The sequence below is a fragment of the Gallinula chloropus genome, assembly GCF_964237585.1.
Source record: "Gallinula chloropus genome assembly, chromosome: 14".
In the NCBI taxonomy this organism is placed as follows: Eukaryota; Metazoa; Chordata; class Aves; order Gruiformes; family Rallidae; genus Gallinula; species Gallinula chloropus.
In genome coordinates this window covers 14,493,699-14,516,439 of record NC_140099.1, presented here as the reverse complement: position 1 = coordinate 14,516,439, position 22,741 = coordinate 14,493,699, and the positions used below count along the sequence as shown (strand labels likewise).

The 22,741-nt window shown below is 50.8% G+C and overlaps 1 protein-coding gene across 1 annotated transcript; it reads left to right on the top strand.

Moving 5' to 3' along the window:
• Positions 1-1,693: 1,693 nt before the first annotated feature.
• LOC311197036 (transmembrane protein 151B-like) lies at positions 1,694-21,971 on the top strand (the record flags this gene model as incomplete). The annotated part of the gene is made up of 2 exons (XM_084270722.1): positions 1,694-1,783; positions 20,541-21,971. 2 exons carry the CDS (start codon positions 1,694-1,696, stop codon positions 21,969-21,971), a joined length of 1,521 nt encoding a protein of 506 aa, XP_084126848.1.
• Positions 21,972-22,741: the final 770 nt, after the last annotated feature.

Genomic DNA, 22,741 nt, shown 5'->3' with positions numbered 1-22,741 from the left:
AGACATCCCGCACCTCCAAAAATGGGTGGGTTTCTCCATCTGGCAACAGCCAAGACTTGTCCAATGCAATGAGTGTCCTGAAATTCAGATTTAGCAGACCCCAACAATTCCAGAAAATCCCAGCTGTAGGGCTTTTTTCTCTCGCTGTTCACACAGCAAGCACCATTCCCTGCTCTACAGTCCTTCTAACCAACCTCTTAAGTGACCCAAGTACCTTGAAAGTGCAGTGGAGTTTTCCAGAGCAGCGTGCCTGACAAGCAGCAAGCATGTTGTGGCAGGTGTTGAGGTGCGAATATTGAAGTGAAGGTTGGTGCTTCAAGTGTGCTCACTTGCCTGTTTGGGAGATTTTATGAAGCATTTAAAATATATACCGCTCTAGGGCACAGGGAGAGAAACAGATCAAATGAGATGAGCCTCGCAAGGCAAAGAGTGTAATGAAACATGAAGCAAACATGCAGAGATAAGATGGTGCGGTACACCAGCCCTGGTCAGCAGGAGTGTAGATAATGAGTGGATGCACTGAGCACAGGATGCAGGAGGGAGGAAGAAATATTGACAGTGAAGGGAGTTTGTGGGAGGCTGCAGTCGGCGGGGGGAGACCTGTGCTGGAGGCAGATGGAACCGTAGGAAAGCCCCCAGCAGCAGGGAGGGGTGGAAGGGGCAGGAGTAGCAGGGTCCCCCTGCCAAACTAGTCCTCCCGGCGAAGGTGGGCAACAGGGCCGGGGTGCTGGGCAGCTGCGCGCCAACGCTCCCGTCTCATCGGGAGCAGCAGAAATCCCGCTGCGGAGGATGGGCGTGAAGGATGGGGCGGGGGGGTGGGGGGTGGGTGATGCCGCCCTCGGGTGCGCCTGGGGTGGCCGGGACAGCCTCAGAGCTCGGTCCCAGCATCGTCGCTCTCTGTCCCGGTGCGAGCGTCCAGCAAAAGGGGAGGGGAGCGGGGCATCTCCGGGGCGTCGGCGGGCAAGTTTGGCTGCTCCGTGCGGGAGCGTTGCCCCGGGGACGCCTTCCTCTTCCTCCTCCTCTAGCTGCTGCCGGGCCGCGTCCCGCTGAGAGGGGCCATCGCCAGCCCGGGCAAGGTGCGGGCTCCGGGGAAAGGCAGACGAGGTGGCCGAAGCTGACCTCCGGGAGGCGAAGGCGTGCTGCGAGGGGGCGGCCGGCGGCGGGGACGTACCCCCGGGAGGAGTGTGCACCCCGAAAGCGGGGGCGAAGCTCATCCCGAGGAGGAGACGAGAGGGATGAGCACCCCGGAGAGGGGGACAGGAAGGGGCATCCCGAGGAGAGGAAGGAAAGGGCATCCCGAGGAGAGGAAGGAAAGGGCTTCGCAGGGGAGGGTAGGGGTTGGGAGGGCGTCCCCCAGGAGAGGAGGGCGCATCCCGCATCTGCCAGCTTCCCGCAGAGGCGCGCCGGGAGCGGCCAGGCGGTCGCCTGCCCACCTGGGGGGGCCGGGAGCGGCAGGGGCACCCCCCGCTCCGCCTCGTCTTTCTCTCCTCCCCTCCGCCGCCTCCCTCCTTTCCTCCCTCCCCTGCCCGTCTGCCTGGGATGGTGGAGAGAGCTGGGAGTACCCGGCAGGGCGGCCCTGGGCACGGGGGGCGGCTCGCCCCGGCCCCGGCGCGGGGGGCGGCCCGCGGGAGGCTCCGCCGTCTCGGGGCCCCGCAGCCCCCGCCGCCGCCCCCGCCGGCGGTGATGGCCAAGGATGTCCTCGGAGGGGGAAGCCGAGGCGGCTGCTGAGAGCGGGCCGGGCAGCACCCCCGCGCCGGGGGCCGCCGCCGCCGTGCGGGAGGAGGTGAGCGGCGGCGGGGGCTCCCTCCCCACCCCGGGCCGGGGGAACCGGGAGGCTAAAAGCAGCTCCGCCGCGGAGCCGGGGTGCGGAGCGGCGGGAAGGGCGTGGGGAGCAACCGGGGAGCCGCGGCGGGAGGAGGGTGCCCCAGCTGGGGATATCTGCGGAGGTGGGGGGAGCCGGGGAAAACAGCCACAGCCCGCCCGCCCGGCTACCTGCAGACGCGCCGCGGGGGCGGCCGCTACCCGCCGCGGTGCGGTGCGGTACCCCGCCGCACCCTGCAGCGCCGGGGCCTCCGGTGGGACCCTCTGCGGCCGCGCCGAACCCCCAGGGCTACGGGCTTTTTTACCGACGAGACCCTGGCGCCCAGCCCTGCGCCGGCTGCCGGGCTCGGGGCGGCGGCTCGGGCGGCGGCTCTGCACCGAAACGGGTCCGAAACCGTGCAGTGAGGGGAGAGGAGGCCTGTTCCGTAGAAGTTTAGCTAAATAAGCCCCTTGGGGGGGTTGAAGGGTGGGCTGGGGGGGGTCTAGCCTGCCGCTTCCCTGCCACTTCTGGACCGGGGAAGGAAATTGCCGCTCCGCGAGCGCTGGTGCAGCTGGCAGGAGGGGGCACAGCGAGTGTGGGCAGCGGTCTGCAGCCTCGGGCTCCGTGGCTTTCAAGTGTTTTGGGCCGAAGGAGGAGGTCATACCTCTCCTTTTCCCTTGGGGCCTAGGAACTCCTGTTCCATAATCTGCAATAGGAAACACTATAGAAAATACAGCGTAATGTGTTTCTTCGGGTCCTCTTTGAGGCGCTTACTGTGGCCTTACGGAGCACAGGGAGGGAATGACGGATGTGTCTGAGTGTTGACACAAAACATCCCGAGCCACAGGGCATTGACCAGACAGGACTGCAGGGCTGTGTGGCACTAAGTGACAACGGGGGTATGTATGATCCTGCCCATTTGGGACAGGAGGCTGACCCGTATTAGAAAGACTGAGATTTTCTTCTACACCTAACGTAGCCTTTTGCACCCAACCGTTTTGACAGGCCTGCCATTTACATCATGTAATCCACGCGCAAACCATGGGAATGTCTGAACTTTATTCACAATATGGAATTAAAAACAAATGTAAATGCAAAGAGCAACCTCAAAAGAGGCTGGAAACAGAAGTGAAAGCAACCCTGGAACATTGCAGTATGCACTGAGACTGCTTAAAGCTTCTGTTAACGAGTCTCGCGGGTTGTCAGCACTCTCAAGGTCCTGTAGTCAAAACCCAGTAGCCTCAACAATGCCTACATGAAGCTGCAGTATGCTTTGGCTAAGCAGTACTTCATAATACCGATAATAGAAGATTGACTCTGTAGCTCAGGTTGAGAAAACTGTCCTCCGTGGGTGAAAATTAGGGTTTTCTCCTGTACAATTGCTTTTTAAACACCTGCGACACGGTTCACTGTGAAGAGCTATGGCTGAATCCGGGATACAGATGTTGTTCCAATGGCAGAGCTCCCCAATGTAATTACAGCCCTGCAGAAGATCAATAGATGCTTAATGCTGGAAGGGATTTTTTGATTTATGTGGTCTATGACCAGGAGCTACAGAAGGCTTTCCAATATATTAAGTCCAGCATACAAACATTCAAGCCATTTCTAGACACAAGAGCACTTGATCTCTCTGCTAAGCTCATTACATCTTGCTTCACTCATCCTGTTCTCAGTTTTTCCTTATGTTCCAACAAAAACTTTTGCACATTTGAGTCTGTATCTCAACAGTGATAACACTTAACACTACAGTTACCTACAGTTTCAGTCTTTTCCTCGTGCTTTCTCTATCTAAGCTTTTTGTGCTTGGACCTGCAGTTGCATTTAAATGCCCAGTATTAAATGGGCATTTCATGGGCTTCTCTATTCACTTTGTCATCTATGCATTTCACATCAAATTCAAGGGCTTAAATCTTAACAGTGAATAAAAATTGCCTTTATTGTGTAATAAATCAATCTGAGAGAAAACCCTGAGCTGGCAACAGAGAATGTGTCTGAAGTCTAAGTTTTTATTCTTGAAAGCAGGGCAGCACAGCTGCAGAGCAGGAAGGAGAGAGGTAGATCGCTTACCTGCCCTCGTCCTCTTCTGCCAGAGGCTACTTGGGTTTACTGCTCACTGCTGAATGTCCAGAGCAAGCCCTCAGATTACCTGCCAGTATTCTGGTCTGGGCTTTTCTGTTGGGATCTTGACTGCTCAAGCTGGATGACCTGGAGCAACTGTGCTGTTGGTGTTGGTGTAGGATTTTATCATCCCATCAATTCCTGAAAAAAAAAAAAAAGAAAAAAAAAATCAAGATCTTTGAGGGGAGGGAATGTGTTTTTCCAAATGTTTCAGCAGTTATTGTTGTAGATTGATTCTCTGGACATATTTGTCTTTACTTTCCTCCCTGAGGTAGCAGAACCTGCTGCCCTGCACTGCTCCAGTTAAGCTATGGGCTGGCTATTTTTTTTGTCTAATTACTGTGCCAGCCTACACCTACACTGAAAGCTGATAGTGATTTTTCTGCATTTCTGACAATTTACACCTCAATTGGGAAATGATCGCAAATATTTTGATCTTTAAAACATTTTTCAGGAAAGTAAAGCTGGTGAGTACAAACATAATTTATTTGCTACCATAGGACAAGTAATCACTCAAGAAAGCTGAAAGCAGCAGCCACTTGACATTTTGAAATATGTATTTGTCTTGTCTGTACTGGCAGAGTCCAACAGCAGTTGTCCATGCCTGGCTTTATCTTCTCTTCCACATTCAAGAACTTTAATTGGGCATGACATAATGTAATCAGTTAAGCTATTTAAATAAAGGGGGGAAAACCTCATGGGTTGATGTTCCTGAAACCCATGGTCATCAGCTCACTGATGGAGATGTTACAGAAGAGAGAGGCCACTTAAAGTGGTCTCATCTGCCTCTTAACTGCCAGTGCCAAACGCAGCAGGAGCTTGTTTCAGAAGTGCTGTTTGTTTTTTAGTCACAACTGGACCAGGGCACCTTACAAGCTCAGAAAACACATATCCTACTAGTTTGCAGGCTACAGCTTTGTGGACTGGCAGGTCAAAAGACAGTTGGGTCCTTTCCTCTTAAGCATCCCGTTGGAGAGACACCTTCTACTTGAGGGGCTGACTCATTTAGTTCTTCAGCTTTTTTATGCCTTTCCCCCAAAACAAATGTCAAACACATTTATTGTATCTGTCAAAGCTTATTTTATGGCATTGAAAGCATCAGGTGCAAAGCCCTTCATAACTCAGACTGGGAAGCTTTAAATTGTCCCCACCTATGGGTTGAGTTGTACACTTGTGGCTGAGCGGTGACAGAGGAAGCGAGGCAGGTGACCCTCTCAGGTTTATCAGGCCTGCTGTAGGTGCACCTTCCCCACCAGCAGACCCTGGTGGTACGATGAAACCCCTCTCTCAACAGATCCACGAGAGCCCTTTGCTCCCCATGGCCTATCTAGCGTCTTCCTTTCCCTCTAGAGGCTTCTTGTCATCCCCAAGGCTTCTGTGCTCAAGAGAAATGGGCCCAGGAGCAGGGGATGGAGAGGAGAGAGGGCACGGGGCCTGTGGTGGAGGTTGATGTTCCTTCTCACCTTTGAAGCAGAAGCTGTGAAGGGACCACTGGGTACCAGTCTCCAGAGTGGGGCCATTTCCCTTGTACACCTTCCCCTAAGGGCTGTGCAGGGCACTGACCCGACAGCCTCTGCTCAGAGGAGGGCAGGAAACGTGACACGTGGCTCCTACGAAAGGTCTACTTGTCCTTCCCCTCAGCTCTTCCAAACCTCTGCTCCATTAATCCCCTGAATGATAGCTGCTGGTACAAGCCTGGTGCAAGACTGTCACCATCCTAAGCAGGTACGACTGGCCAAACATTTATTTTGTATGCAGTGCCTGATATTGCCCCTTTCAAGTGAGAATCAAAGAGGACAAGTCCTTTTCTACCCCTCTTGCCCCTTTCAGCAGCTGTGAAACAAGGAGCAAATCTGTTCCAAATGGTCTTCTTCATAGAGACAAAGGAAAAGGTGTAGCAATAGTGGCATCGGGGGAACTGGAAGGTGGGGATATTTTTCCCAGTCCTTTAGTTCCAGGCAATATTTGCATTGCAGATCCTGTCAGAAAATCCACGCTGAGGCATCACGTCGGGTTTTTTCTGCTTTTGTTCTTTTCATTGTCCCACTTTATCTTCTGATCACGTGTCTGTTCTTGGTGCCCTGAAGTTGTCTGTCTTCTCTGCACTTCACACAAGAAGCTGTCAAGGGTTTAAAAAAATAGAGAGGAAATATCAAATGGAAGTGTCTGAGCTCTGAAGGGCAGCCTGGGCTCCAGCTGTGTGGGTTTCTCTCCAACAGAGAGTGCTCCCTTCCCACTGTGGCTGAGACTGAAATGAAATGCTCCTTCTGGATGACTTTCCCAATTCCTTCCAGACAGGGAATTTTCTTAATGGAGTGTTGGGCTGGAGCAACTGGGGAGCTTGTGGAGCTCCATCACCGAAGGATTGTAAGGACAATTTAGGCAAACAGCTGTAGATGCTGCCTCCTGGGAGAAGGAGAGACTAGGTGGCTCAGATGTAGCTCCCCTCCAGACCTGGTTTCTAATGCTGTTCTCTCAGGTGGACAGACAGTGAGCTGATACCAGTGGAAAAGCAATGGGTCTGCATGGTGCTTTGAAGCCCCAAATACTCTCCTTGTTCTCCCTTTCTCACTTCAGAGACCCCAAGGGGATGCTTTCTCTCCAGAAGAGAAGAGTGTGTACCAAGGATGCTTTTCAATTGGTGCAAGCCATTGCAAGACTGAGGTAGGGGGTATCTTCTTCCTGGGAACAGAGTATGAGGCTTCCTCTCATCTGTTTCTACGCCTTGGAAGAAAATAGCTCAAAGCATTACCAGTGGCCAAGGCCCTTGTGGAAATGGAGATTGAAAAGAGTGAAATGGCCCCAAGCAGTCTGTAGTGAGTGGGGCTTTCTAGATGTGTCCTAACGCATGGTAGTGAGTTAACACCAGAAGTAGTGTGTGCCAAGCCCTCAGCAGCGTGGGGAGGCCCTTGCAGTTGTTGCAGTGACACTGTTGTGACACTAGAGAGAAGGTTGGGTTTGATTTTTCACTTCCAGCGGGAGTTCTACTTTTCGGAAAACCACAGTTAAGTAGTTAATTAGTTTTTAAGTTCTAATCATGGAAAATACAGTTCACTCAAGAGTTCACATTCAGACTCTCATAATTCCTCGGGTTCCTCTGAGCTTAGGAGCTGTAAAGTTAAAAATAGTGCGTTGTGAAACTTTGCTGAGGTCACAGTTGTTCTCACAGCGCTGTTAACTACCCAAAACTCGACAGGGGTAACTTTGTTTAAGCAGCAGCACATGGAATAGCTGGCAACGTTCTACAGTGGGGATGCTGCCTGCAGCGGAGCCAGCAGGGGCTCTGCCCACAGAAGCCCATGGGGCAGGTCAGGGGTAGAGGCTGCTTCCCAGAGCGACCCACGCCAGCTCCTCCCCAGCACCCACCGCTCTGCCCACAGCACATCTCATCCGCAGCCACAAAGGCAAGAGGAGTGCCTGGAATGAGCGGGGCAGTGGGGAGTGGGGAGGCTGGAGGGGCCCAGGCTGTGTGCGGCACCGGCAGCCCAGCAGCGCTGCCAGGCTGGCAGCCTTCCTGCAACAGAGGTAGGGTTGTGAAGCAATGTCTGGTGTACCTGGCAGTCGCTGTCATGATGCCCCGTGTGCCACTGGGAGAGGGCAGAGAGGCTTACACCCCATGAAATGAGCTTTGGAATTCTGTGACTTCACATCGGGTGAATAACATACAGGGAATCCCAGCTCACATCTAGCACCACTTCTACAGGGTTGAGGTATAGCACGTGCCAGTTCAGCATCCAGAAGGCCTTGTTAAGGAAAGGCTGCTAATACAGGGAAGACAGGCTGGAAACAGCAAAGGGCAGAGAGCAGGACAGGGAGGGTCACAGTCCTGACAAGGAAGCTAACATTAGGTAACTGAGGTAACTTGCAACTGTTTCTTCCTTGGACCTTACCATGGAAGAGGATGGGTCAGTCAGAGACTTCTTCAGGTCACAGCATATTTGGCTGTGGGAGAGAAGTGATTTGTGGCCACGCATTTATGGCTGGAGGCCTTCTTCATACCCATGTGATCGATTACCCTTAGGAGCTGGACTGGGAATTGTGGAGTACAGCATTCGATTACTGTGGTAACAGAAGTGATTCAGCATGAGGCATCAGCATCTTACTTTGAGTAGCTCTTGCAAACCAATACGGACTGTTCTGGAGGACAAGAGCTGGAAGAGCCTGAGTGCTCACAGGTACAAGCCATGCCATCTCCTGCACCCTGCAAAGGGCAGGGGGAGCACAGAGAACCATGGAGGCTGGGGTGGTGGCATCTGCCAGCATCTGGGTCCCTCTCAGGCCCAAAAAGCTAGAGAACAGCCCCCTCATGGCTGCCTGGAGGTGAGATGGCCAGCCAGAAGTGCCAGTACCTGGTGGAGGAAGGGGGTAGGGAAGGTGTACGTTGAAAGGGTCTGTCTGCAAGCCAGAGGCACACAGGGTGCTCTGCAGGGCAGTGTCTGTCAGCTGGAGCTATATCCCCTGATCCCCACCAGTTGGGACTCCATGGCTTGCATGCAGATGAGACACCTTCCTGGAGGGTGCTGCTGCAGCACTCACCTGAAAGCACTTTCTAAGTGCTGTTTTTCCAGTGTCTTTGGGAGGTATAGAAAAGTGTGCTGACACCATGCCACGGGGCAGAGGGAATTCAGGTTATAAAAGCCAGGTGTCCTGGCTCCCGGGATCCCTTTTAACCCTTAAGTGTTTAAATGAATTTCCAGTGAAGTTTTCACCTGCAGTGCTGCAGAATGTGTCACAGAGGGAGAAGAGAGATGCAAGAGGGAGAAAGAAGTGATATTTATCATGAAGCCTCTTTTCTCACAGGGAAGCATTAGGTGGTGGGATACCACCTCCTCTTAACAGGAGCACTGTTATAGCGCTGAGGTCCCAGCTGTGTTCCAAAAGGTGCAGAGATGGGGAAACACACTCCCCAAAACTGACTGAGCACCTGAAGTGCAGGCAGTGGCTGGGTGTTATTGTGAGGGATGCTCAGCTTGGCAGCGCACGGTACCTGGCAGCACCACAGCAGCCCAGCACCATGGAGCTGGCAGGTCCTCTGCTGAAGCAGGGCTGGTGGGCTCTGACTGGGACGTCACGTGGGAGAAATGGGAAGGCTGGGATTGAGAGATTGAATCACAGACCCACCTTATTCTGATTTTACTAGGTAAAAGGGTGGGCTTGTGAGAAAAAAAAAGCAAAAATGAAACTTCATGGTTCTGATTCACAGTTCTCTTTGAAAGACTTCCCCTGACTTCACGGGAGCTTGGAGTAATCCCAGACCATGTTTCTTTTGAGGACTTGAAAGATGTTTCTGTCGCCCATTTGAATCTCAAGGTCTTCCTTCAGAGTAGCAAAGAATAAATGCTATGAGGAACAATTAGCTGTTTTTCTAATTTTCAAAATCTCTAAACAGAGGCAATCAACATCTGCCAGTTGCTGGTGAGGAACTAACACTGGGAAGGCGCCTGTGGACTCAGGACTGGGAAGGGACAGGCTTTAGTAGATCACTGATCTACAGCTCTCATCTCCACTACTGCAGGCTGCTTATTTGCACCACACAGGAGAAAATACACCTGCTTGAGTCCAGCTAGCCTCCTCTCTCTGCTCACTCCTCTCCCACCCCTGGAGAGCTGCATCTTGTGAGCAAAGGTGGGTGCAAAATAGGTATTACAGGATTCCTGCTGAAGCCAACTGGTACTTGTCAAGCATCTGCAGCTAGCTACTCTGCCCTTCTCTTCTCCCCTCTGCCCCCATCCCTCCCAGCCCAAAGCAATGGGAGCTGGTCCCACCAGCCCTCCTGTGCTCCCTTGGCTGGTGTCCGTTTTCCCTTCATGTCAGCAAGTTGCACCTCCATGATCCCCTGAGGCTGTGGTACCTCTGTGTCACCTGCGGCTCTCCCAAGGTTTCAGGGAGCTGGGTCTGGCTTTCACAGCCTACAGCCTGCTCTGACTGCCGTGGGGATCACTCTACTCTGCAACCCCAGGATGGACAGACGGACCACATGCTGCTGTTGGCCCTTCCAGGAGCTCCCTGCAGTGCAAGGGCAGGCAGAGGCAAAGGCATCTGCGCAGAAGCCTCGGTGCAGCAGGGCTGGCTGCAGTGGGGCACAAGCAGCTGGCTGGGCAAGAGGCAACCTGCAAATCCCGAGCGGCACAGCTAGGGCTCACGCCAATCACTCGCTCTCTCTAATCTGGCAGAGGCTGGGAACTGCATCCCTGGAGCTTTTCTGAGGATACGTGATGCTTTTATCAGCTGCCTGATAAGTGCTGAGGTAAACCACGTTGTTATACCTGTAAATTTACTCTGTGTCTACTAGGAACCACCAATATTCAAGGCAAGGGAGTGGGGAATATGAGTAAAGTCTGATGAGTACGCTTACAAGTGTAGGAAAAAGAACTGTTCTTGGAGCTACTCGTGTGCTCTGAGGCAGCTCAAATCCCAGCTTTTCCCTCCTGGTGAACTCATTCCCAGCATTGACATTACTGGGAAAAATCCTCTGTCCCCAGAATATGCTCTTCCTGGTGCTGATGAGTCGAAAGCCAGTGGCAGCAACATCAGCGATTTGAGTGGAAAAGGGATAATTTTGTTGGTGTAGCATTTTTTGTGAGCTTGTAGGAAGCTGCCACTAAAATAGCCCTGATTTCTATTTTGCAAATGGTGACCACTTTGTTGCTAGGATTCCTTGGCACTGAAGATGCAACCGCACGGCTTCCTTGGAGCGGCATGTGAGAGCATCCCCAGCAGGCATGGCCAGGACCAAATTCTTCACGCCACTCGCATACAGACCCTTGTATTTTAGTGAGCAGCTTTCCCTCCCTGCTGTGATGTGTGGCATATATATATTGGCTGGGGTGCAAATGTGTTTCTTATTTGAGACTTTATTTCTGCTTGAAGAACTCAAAAGCATCAAAAGTAGCAAGAGCTCCTGCCGAATCTGACATTTGAGAGGACTGGAGGCTCCTTCTGTCGTGACCTTTGCTTTCTTCTTCAGATGGTGGCTTAAAGTCATGAGGGTGAAGGGTGTGAAATATCAGGCTGTCTTTGTATGGTGCTTCGGGGAGGGGGGATCCTAGCATCTGAAATTCGAGTGCATCAGCAAGATTTGTGCCTTTTCATGGTTTGTGTTGTCCTGCGACAGGCTCTGCTGGGGGAAGAATTTAATGCTGCCATTTTGTGCACCTTCCCACCCTGAGACCGGTAGCTCTTTCCCTCTGGTAGCTCCACAGATGGATGGAGGAGATTAAATCTCTGCAGGAATTTAAGTGTTTAACCAGAAACCAAGCAATCCCTGCTCACCACAGGAGGGCAACTGCCACAGCCAATGCCTGAATCAACGATGCTACAAACACATGAAGTGCATGCAGGTTACTCTTTTTAAACCAAGTAACATCATTTCTGTTTGGCATTGACGTCACAGCCCCTGCCTGGAGCAAGTTTTCATTCTCACAGGAGTTTCACAGCAGAAGAGCAAATGGTGCATCCAAAACATATGTGCAGCAACCAGTGTGTTCAAGGACTGGAGGGAAATTCTCTGTGATGCAAAGTGGCTTTATCTGTTGCCTCCTATCCCTTATATTTCCCTTTCCTTCCGTGCTGCCAGCCGTGCTGAGAGCGCTTGCTACTGGCTCAGCATGAGCTAGGGGTAATGGGCTTTTTGCCATTCAAATGGATGGCAGGAGGGATTTTGTTTCAGGCTCCCCAGGAGAGGATTTACGAGGTGACCATTGTAATATCTCCCTTTTCCCTCACCAGCCCTTATTATCCATGCCCCATGTGGTGCCCAGATCGGGTCCCATGGTGAAAGAGCACTTCTGCCTGTCACACACCAACGTCTGTTTAACAGCCCTGCAGGCTCATTCCTCACCGAACTATTTATGAGTAGCTGGGCTAGCAGTTCATTTGGCCCTGGAAGGCAGTAGGAGGTTGTACTCTGGCTCTTCTCCTGCAGTTGTCTTCTCCCTGGTCGTTCTGGACTTCTTGGGCCAGTCTTTCACCAGGATCACCTCAGGACCTGGAAGATATCTGCACCCATGTCTGTTGTGGCTGCTTGGGGTGGAGTAAAGATTTCCTTGCTCTTCTTGCATCATCCCTGTCCAGAAATGCTGAAGCCTTTCTCAGCACCAGAGGTTAGTTGTGGTGCCAGAGCTCACCTCAGTTTAGGTTAACAGCACAACCTTGGGCTTGCCTAGCAAGGAGTCGGTGGTCCTCTGTATTTTATCCTTCCAACTCCATAGGGAGTTGGAACATTTTCCACTGCCCTCTCTTGATAAAGATGGAATAGGTCTTGTAGGTAGAGACAAAACCCTGCTTTCATCCAGGAGGGCCACCACCTGCCAAAGCATGTGACTTATGGTTATTGATTATTCTTTCCCTTCATGTGTCTCTTTGGAATATATTCATCACTTGCATAAATCTGCAGAGACCAGTGAAATTATGATTGGCATTAATTTATTCTTTTTTTTTTCTTCTTGCTTTTTTACATTTATTTCTTTTCTTCCAGTGCTATATCAGTCTTTCCTCTTTTTTTCCCACCAAGATCATTCCTGATAAATAAAGAGGTTTTTTCTTGATAAGCAGAGATTATTCTTGATAAATAAAAGAGAGGATAAATAAAGAAAAAGAGAAAAGTCTGAGATTGACTCTTATGGCTCACATGAATAATCCTGAGCTGTGGGGTCATTTTGCTGTTGAAGATAGTGATAAAGTCACCCTGGATTCCTGAAGCCAGGTTTTGCCAGAGAGCAGGAGCACGCTGTGATGCCAACACATCTTGCTGAGACACAGCTGCAGCGTCAGCCCAGCAACATGCTGTCACCTCTGGTGGAGTCTCTGCCCCAATTTAGCACAACCTTATCCCACCCCCAGGCTGTGGGGAGAAGATAGGGGCATAAATCTGTGTTTTGGAGAAGTTCCCAGTGGTGAGGAAACTGCCATTCGGGAGTACTGCTTTCCAGGTGGGCCAGGAGGACTGCTGGCTCACCTGATACTGGGGTGCTGTCAGGTTCGGTGTTCCCTCATTTGACCCTCGCCCAGGTCCTTTCTCTGGGGCTCATTCCCTCTTGCTCCTGTCCAGACTGACTGGTCTCCGTCCTCCCCTACCAGTGCCCTTGCCCTGCCTCAGTGGCATTTGGAGCATGTCTAGCCTATCCTTTTCTCTCCTCCACCTCTTCCCACCCCATGTGTTTCCCCCTCATTTCCCTATTTCCATTTGGGCCACCTCTTTGCTACCCCGATTTCTCTCATTCATGCATTTCAGACACCATAGTATTTTGCTTCAATAAAGCTGCAGCTCTTGAGATCAGCCACGAAGGGCAACCACATTTCCATGTGGGGTTTAAAAGGACAGGAAATGTTTTTGGCATGATTTCCCCCAAGAAGAATTGTAATGCTTTTAAAACTGGGGAACCCAGATACCTGGCAGCAAACCAGACACAGACAGTCAAACTTGGGCCCTGAACTGTCCCCCAAACAAACATTAGAATAAATTCATGCTGTGGCAGCATATTTTCTGCTTATACAGCTCATGCTGGAGTTTTCAAGGAGACTGGAGCATGAGGTCTGACAGAAGAGGTAAAAAGCCTTTTTGTGAATAGGCAGCTATGGAGAAACATAAAAGCAAAATTACATATCCATATATTAAAGACTGTAACTCCAAAAGACATTGGTCCCCATCCTTCAGACTCTGCAGGGTATTTCTCACCGTTATCATCTGCATGCCATTAGCAGTGCTGAGACAGTTAGAAAAAGGAAGAGATGCTTCAAGCCCCCACTGCCACACAGATACTTTTGGAGTAACCTACAGCTACCAATGAGTTTATGACCACAGCAAGCCAGGTGATAATGTGCTCCACTGAAGCCTGGGGGTATGTGTGTGTTTTTCTTAGTGTTCTATCTAGAGCTACATGTAGGGTTAGTTCTGGCAGCGAGCACTGGAAGCATGAGGAGCACCTCGGTGTCCACCTAATGCCCACAGCTTTGTTTCTATGATTGACACTTAGCTTTGTGAAGACAATTGTCTTGCAGAAGTTAATGGGGTATTTAGCCATTATGTTGGCAGAGTTCTGCAGGAATAATTACCAGATTTGACACTATCCAGTGGAATTAAACATAAAATCACTGCTGGTAACATTTACAGTTGGCACAAACATTAGCAGGCTGGTCTGCAGTGATGAGACATGCACGGTCCTACAGAGGGATCTGCTTCTTTTGGTGGTTTCATTGTTCAATCCAAGGCCAAATCTGAAGTTACACACTTCAGGGTGGAGAGTGCAGCCAACCCTTCAGCCGTCCTCAGGAACTGGCTCAAAAAGGACCTGGGAGCAAAGTGGGTGAGTGGTTGAACATGAACTCCCGGGGTGGTGCTGGGCAAAAATCTATTCATGTGACTCTTGAAGACAGAAGAAAAAGGGAATGAGTGGGAATGGGTGGAGATTCTATGTTGTTGTATGATGCCAGTGAAATAAGTGTTGAAGGCCTGCTTCCACTTGCTTGATACATATTTAAGAAGGGTCTCAAGGTCCTGGAGAGTGAGCAGAACACCGAAAAGCGCTGTAAAAAAGGCTGTGCAGTGAAGGACTTCAAGACCTTGACCTATTTAAATTGTCAAAAAGAAGGCTGAGAGGTGTCATAATTAGAATGAAGAAGTATCTTCAGAGAGAGGAGGCAGTTATATGAAAGGAGTTTTTCATCACCCGGAGAATAGGCATCCCCACTGCCGTGAATGTGGGCTGAAGGGAGATGAAATTACAGTGGCAGTAAAATTTCATCACCAGACCAAATTACAAAGGGGATTGCAGGTACTTCATTTCCTTTAGTCTATCAGTTAAAGCAGAGAGCCTTTATGGAAGATGAGCTTCTACCAATCACAAGTTACTGTACATAGGAGGGTGGAGTGAAATTGCATTGCCTGAGAGATACAGGAGCTACAGGGAGAAGGTGTAGTGTCTCCTAGGCTTAAGCTGTAAATGTAGTTTGGGTGGTAATAGAAGCTGAACCTTCCTGACCCAGAATAGCGTTGAAAAGTTGATAGGAGAAATTCCTGTGACTACCAGTAAGTCCTAAAAGACCCTCTGGTTGTTTATTGTATCATAAAGATCCCCGCTGTCACCAAGGGACAGCCACATGGCTAGTGGGTGAATCCTGCTATCGGATGTATCTGGAGGTGAGTGAAAGCACTGAGCCACACAGAGGCACCAGAGGTTCAAGTTAGGCACCCAAAAACCTGGGCTGGTGGAATCAGTGTGAGCTGCTCTGAGCATCGCAGGTCCTCCTCCTGCTAATGGGGGGTGGGAGGGGAATTGCTTGGAAGAACAGGCACACCCAGACCCCATCAACCTTTGCTCCAGGAAATTCATCGGTTCTTATGTACTTGTAAAGAGGAAGGGACCTGAACACACAAGCACAATTTCCTCACCCAGAAATATGTTGTTCTGGTTCTCTAGCATCATTCTTACATTTCAAATATGGCTTTTTAAGGAGAAATCAGGGCTTGAGTGAAGGTAGCTTTTTTGCATTCTTGCCCACCCCCAGAGCAGTTGCATGCAGGCTCACTTGGGGTGGTTGCCAGATACAACTTACTTGCCTGTGTCTTAATGCTTATTGTCACTTGCAAGGAGTCAAGGGATGGGGCAGAGAGATGACACCCTGGCTACCAGCCCCTTGCTCTGGCCACCAGAGCACGCTCAGCTCCAGCAGCTGAGCGGATGACACGCCAGGCCGTGCATGCCTCCTCCGCTCTCTCTCTCCACCCCTTTACACTGGGTGAGATTTACAGTCCAAATCTGCACGCTGCTACAACACAGAGCACGTTTTAATAATCTTAATTACAGTTGTGGCAGCCAGAACCTGACCCAGCTGCTGCTGAGCCAGGCCAAGTGCTGGGTGGGTGTGCCTGTGTGCAGGAGACTCCACGCCAGTCATTGCATACCTGCTTTTGATCTTGGGCATCTGCCATCGCAGGGTGTCTTTGAAGGCAGTGGCCCTTTCAGCCACTGCCTGGATGTTTTATCATTTGCAAACTAAGTTTTGCACAGAACTTTCTTGAAGGAGAAATAATGGAAATGTTGCTAGCCTGGAAACTCCTGTCTGCCTCAGGTGTCAGTTGAAATTCCTGTTCTCCATCGGCAGTTAGGGCTTTCCAAACTATTTTCCAGCAACTGTGGCAACAAATTAAATATCATTTAGTGTCTCAGAAGGCTCCATGCTACCAGACAGAAAACAGACCATGGGAGGATGTGGATCTGCCTCTTCGTTTTGCACGGTATGCAGATCCTTGGCTCTACCTGAACCTTCTGGAAATGCTGGGCCAAAAAGACCCCAACACAAATGTGTGCTCATCCCTCTCCATAAGGTCCCCCAGCACAGGCACCACCAGCCCTCCCCATGCATGCCACCTCTTGCCCGTGGCATTTTCCTTATTTATTGTGAGACCTGCTAAAGAATTTGGGAAATATTTTCTGTTGTTGTTGTTGTTTTGAAGTGTGGAAGAATAAAGTGAGTTTTGGCTTGTGATTATGGATAGTTTGAGTAAGTGTTAGCAGGAGATTCCAATGCAGTCAGGTGTGATGAGAAGGGCAGCCTCTGAAGGCTGTTCAGCAGCATGCCAGAGTGTAGCACGACGTTATTTACAGCCTGTGTTTTTAACACAACTTGAAATTCATAAACAATAATACTGACAGCTCGGCTGTGCTTCTTCACAGTCTTCCATACCAACTAGGGGATTTTTACAATTTCTACTGTCTTCAGAGCTAGGTGGGACCTTTAGGATGAAATATTTGATTTGGCAAAGGCAGCCCTCTTTACAGACGTGGTGGTAGAATCACAGAACACTTTGGGTTGGAAGGGACCTCAAAGATCATGTAGTTCCAACCCCCCTTGCCATGGGCAGGGGCACCCTCCACCAGCCCAAGTTGCCCAAAGCCCCATCCAACCTGGCCTTGAACACTGCCAGGGAGCGGGCAGCCACAGCTTCTCTGGGTAACCTATGTCTCATTCCATCCTCTGTCAGGAGGTTTCTTAGGTCAACAGTGGAAACAAAGCCCAAAGCAAAGCCCCCAAGAAGCAGGAGAGGGAGGGCACTTCCCTTGATTTGGGTTAAGACACCCAAATCCATGAGTCCTAGCTCAAGAAGAGCCTGGTGACTGAACCTCCATCTGTTCTGGGACAGTCTCAGTTTGGCACTGGCTTACTGTCAGGCTCTCTTGTCTTTGCTTTCTTCAATTATGTTTCTCTAGTAACATTTTCCAGCGGTGAGGCTTTTGTTCCACATCAAACCAGCACGGATCCCGCAGCATTCCTCAAAGGACGTGACTCCCGTTTGCTGGCTGGCCCAAGTTATCATGGAAATTATTAGTTTCCTTAAGCATTTATTGTACTTAGCCAGAAAGACAAGCTTGCCCTGTTTCAATCTGAAACACTCTGCACGGAAAGGAGAAAATTCCACGTACTACCACAAACATCATGATTGCAAGAAGGTGGTATGTTAATTAATAAAGTCTGGGAGCCACTGGTTTAACATATTAATGAATTTGTTATGCAGAAAGAGATGGAAAGAGATATTTCCTTATTAGATTTTTGAATGTCTGATACTTTTATTGTAATTATGTTCTATTTTGTGTCTTTCTTACAAACAGTCTAATAGTGATTGTAACAGTGTAATTGTGTTAGATAATTATTTCAGCAAAGGGAAGGAGAAATAAGGGGATATAGACCAGACAAATGTATCCAGAACTCGAAGCAGGAGGGACCACCAAAGGTAGAGACCTTGGAAGAGAGATCCTTTTATAATCAAGAACCTGCAGAGAGTGGGGCCTGCTTAGGAACAAAAGAAGGTGTGAGACAGTGGGTCAGAAGAGCCAGGAGTTTTTCCCAAAGGCTTTTGAACATGAAGGCCCTGTTGAACTGGACTGGTAGGTGTGTGAATCAGAGAGATGTGGCAGTGGGCTCTGTGGCTGCACATCTTCACTAATGCAAGGAGAGATGCTGCCCTTTTTACAGGCTGCAGTGAGACTAGTGGAGGCAGCTCGGCTCAGGCCAATCCAGCCCTTTCAGTGCAGTGAAGACCATTTTTGAAGTGAGTGTCTCAAGAGGTCACATACAGAAATGTCATGTTGGACCTCTGAGCTGCTGCCAGCCTAGCCCAGTGCTGCTCTGGTGCTGGTGAGACCAGAGCCATCTCTTTCCCAAAAGGGGAAATGGCATTTCATGGAGCTAAGCACATTAGGAGGCATTTGCCCGCTCCGATGTGGCCACTGATAGCCCTAACCAGCAGGGCTGGTTGAATCACCCCTTGGGCAGAAGCCAACCTGTGGGTTGTAAATTGGACCACAGAGCCTCAGAGAGTGTAGAAGTTGTTAGTCAAGGGAAGGGAGATAAAAGGAAGATGGGGATTGCAGCGCCTTTCACAAACAGTGCCTTAACTGATGTGGGACAGCCTTCTCATGGCTGTGCCCAGGGCAAGGCTGACAGCGCTTCAAACAAGTCATAGAAACCACGGCGGTTCCTAGAGCTGCACGGAGTCCTGAAGCACTCACATTGGAACTGATTGCCGGGCATCTTTTGCTGGATCCACTGGCAGTCTTCACAGGATTAACCTTATGTGATTTTCTATGAGGGGCACTTGGTGGAAACCTGAGTGTGAACTTCAATTCCTGTGTTAGAATATCATCCAGCCTTTTTCTTCTGCACAGTCCCAGTGACTGGAGGCGACAGATGACCATTTTTAGAGTTTCCTTCAGAAAACCTTCAGGGGAAGAAAAGGGTAGAGGTTTGCAATTCTTCATTACAGTCTATATTTCTGCAGCAGGAAGAATCAGGGGCCAGATTCTGCCCTCAGTCCCTGCAGATAAATACTGGTGTAGCTCCCTAAAAATCAATAAAATTGCTCTGCACTTACACAATGTCAGATGAGAAGCTACGAAATCAAACCCAAACCCCATGCAGTCTAGTTTGGCAGTACTCACAGCAAGCCATAAACCCCTCTATAGTTACTTAGAAGTGGTTCACTGTTCCAGAGGAAAAAAAAAGCAGCATTAAATCTGACCTTATGGCACTGCAAGGTTAGATGCCAATGCTTCCACCTCAGTGAGAAGACAGTAAACTCTTCTTTCTAGTGGCGCCACGCTATTATTTCCTGAGTCATAAGATGCTGTGCCTTAAATTCCTTGCTGGTCCAAGATTACATACTGAATCCTAACTGCTGTGGGTCTGAGATAAGCTTTACTAAGGGAGAACTTCATCCCTGGAGAAAGAAAGAGAAGATATTTCCCAAACCTAGCATCCACTGGCATCTGTGGAGCAGTTTGATGCATTGGAGGTGGCCCCTTGGGAGAAGGAATAACAGTGTGCTTCTATTTTTGCATGAAATTGGGCTCGGCAGAGGGCATGATGATGCATGAAAATCAGTGTGTGTATCTGCTTTCTTCCTGTCGCTTCCTCAGAGTTAGGGGGGAGGCAAAGGCTGGCGGGAACAAGAGGGACAAAGACAGCCCTCCACAGTAACAAGAGGGACAAAGACAGCCCTCCATGCTACCTACCAGGGCAGCAGGAGGTCCTGCTTCAGGCGCTTTCTGCAGACAGCAGCTGCCAGCCAGTAACGTAACTCGTGCTGGTGCTGCTGGTTGCAGGGAGACAACGCTGTTTCCGCTAGCTGCTTGGCTCAGTTTGGCATTTTTTATTATAGCCCAACATAGCATGACAGTGCTGCTGATTCACTGCACCACGGCCAGGGTAAGGACTGCAATCACACTGTCTCAAGGGACAGAGTAGGAGTACGAGAGTGTGAACTCCGGCTCTACTCCTGGCCTGACTGTTGGGACTTGAAAGAGAGGGATGTGCTACATTTTAAATATTCATGCATCCACCCTGAGCTCCAGTGCTTAAGCTTTCAGGTATTTTAGGTCAGAGCTAGTCTTCTAACCAGCCTGAAGCTATGCTGCACCGTGCTGTAATCCTGACAATTTTTTTCAACTAAATGTGCTTGAATCTAGTAATTTTCCTGATGGCTCACCTCCAAGAAAAATGGTGTCGATCATTTGGTAGGTTTCAGGGTTGGGTGTGAGTCAGCTCTGAGTCAGGCAGCAGCTCCAGCTCCACAAAGTGCTGGTCCCCCTGTGCTGGCACAACCCATGGGCCCATGGATGCTGTTCCTGAGTCTCCCCAGCAGCATCGTGTGGGAATCCAGGTGCTGAGCACTCACAAAGCAAAGGGGCAAGTCCACTGCCCCATGCTTTTGTCTGTTCACAAGCTGCAAAGCCCTCTCAGCCTCAGGTGTAAATGGGGGGTGTAAATGGTGCTGGCTTCAGGCAGGGAGGAGTTGGGGACCCATCTTGCCACATGCAGAGGGACCCGTCCAACCGCGGTTCAGGCACAGCGAGTCACTGCCGTGTGAACAGATTTCCTCCCCAGAGCCGGGAAGAAGCAAGGGAAGAGTTTTGTCCTGAAATCTCTCTCCCTGGCAAAGTTCTTCTGGTGATATTCACATTTCTGTTAAGTAGGGTGGCGTCCCAGTCCTCAGGCAGTCCAGAGCAAAGCCAGGCGCAGTTTCGAAGGGAGCAGTCACCGTGTGCATTGTGCAGAGCAGCATGCCTGACAGGTTCCTTGCTCTCTCTTTGTCTCTCTCTCCCCCTCTGTGGCGGTGTGATTGAAGCAACGTCCTGTGAAGCAGTCCCTGAGCGCCTGCATGTGCCGAGAGTCCCACTGGAAATGCCTCCTCCTCTCTATCCTCATGTATGGCTGCCTGGGTGCAGTGGCCTGGTGTCAGCTGGCCCGGGTCACCAAGCTCAGCTTTGATAGCTCCTTCAAGGGCAAGTCCATGATCTACCATGACAGCCCGTGCTCAGACGGCTATGTCTATATTCCGCTGGCCTTCCTCTCTATGCTGTACGTGGTCTACCTGGTGGAGTGCTGGCACTGCCACGTCAAGAGAGAGCTGCAGTACAAGGCAGATGTGGACAGTGTCTATGAATGCATCAACCGCATGCAGCAAGCCACTCCGTGCATCTGGTGGAAGGCCATCAGCTACCACTTTGTGCGGCGAACACGGCAGGTGACCCGCTACCGCAACGGTGACGCCTACACCACCACACAAGTCTACCATGAGAGGGTTAACACCCACGTGGCTGAAGCTGAGTTTGACTACTCTCACTGTGGATACAAGGACATCTCCAAGGAGCTCCTGGGCCTGGAGAGCTACACAGCCACCAAGCTGAGGTTCACCAAGTGCTTCAGCTTTGCCAATATTGAGTCTGAGAACTCTTACCTGACACAGAGGGCTCACTTCTTCACGGAGATCGAGGGGCTGGATGACTACATGGAGGTGAGGGAGGGCATGCAGCTCAAAAACGTGGACTTTAAAGAGCTTATGATGGCTTACGGGGACCCGGATCACCTCCCATGGTATGTGTCCCACTATGCCTTCTGGGTGGCAGCAATCCTGATGATCTCATGGCCACTCAGGGTACTCATAGAGTATCGAACTGCTTATGTTCACTACCATGTGGAGAAGCTGCTGGGCCTGGAGTACACGGCACCCACGGTGGCAGAGGAGCCCTTGTACCGGTACCGCATGCCCCGAGATGCCACGCAGGACAGCACCGAGCTGGAGTGGCACATCTGCACCAACCGGCAGCTGATACCCAGCTACTCAGAGGCCATGCTCATGGACCTGGCCGACTCCCCGGCCTACAACAGCTACACGATATGCCGGTACGGCGAAACAGCCCACGGCTGCGAACGCTGCAACCATGCCTCCAGCACCTCCTCCATCTTCTCACGACACGCTTTCCACAGCTGCAGCGGCAACTCCCGCCTCTCCCTCAACACCAGCCGCTTCTCCCTCTGCCGCGTCCATGGCTCCCACAGGACAGGCCTCTGGAGGAGCCGCAGCAGCAGCATTGCAGACCGGGGCTGCCAGGACGAGCAGTGCTGCTCCTACTCCAGCCAGCTGGCTGTCAACGAAAACCCCCCAACTTACCACGACGCCCGCTTCTTCCCCGTCCTGATTGTGCACAGGCCAGAGGGGCATGACGGGCGCCATTTCTATGTGCGGCGCTCCTCCTGCCTAGAAACCTCTCTGTGACAGGCCTTCACGGCTTCTCAGCTTCTCTGCCCCCGGACAGGGCTCACAGAGGTGCTGCCAGGAGGTACCCTGCAAGCATCGGTCACCGCAGTGGGTCAGCAGGATAAGCTTCAGCTCTTCTTCCTGCAGTTGGAAGAGGATGTAGTCATTCTGAATGATGGCTAACCTCATTTCCAAGAGCTTCCCTCTCTCCCTCACTGGTCTCTGTGATTATTTGTTCCCCTCTTCTTTTCACACTTTCACTCCTCACCCTTTCTCTGCTCCTCTGTTCCCCACCTCTCCTCCTATCCCACCCACGTTTCAGTCACAGCAGTTGACGGCTGTTGCTGCTGGAGAAGCCGATGCTTTGCAGTGTGTTTGCCCTTTCAGATGCCCTGCAAGGTAAGAAGCTCGGACAGAGCATGACAAAAGGCACACGGCCAGCCAGAGTCAAGTCAGGAGGAGGACTCAGATCTGCAGGTGCTGAGTCACCTCCTGCAAACCCTGAACAAGGTGTTGGGTTTTTTTTTATTTGCTTTATTTTCACCAGTCTTTTTTCCTCTTCTTCTGTCATTTATTCTCTCATTTCTTCATGTTCTCTTCTCACTTTACCCTCATCTTCCTTTTTTTTTCTTTTTCTTTCAGTTTTCTCACTTCTGCTTTCCAATTTTTCTGGGGTTTTGCCGGTGAGGATGTCTTTCAGGGCACAGTTTGCCTTCCACTGGGGAAAAGTAAGGTATTCCTGACACAGATGTCACTGACTGCTGACCCAGACACAGGCTATGCCCCTG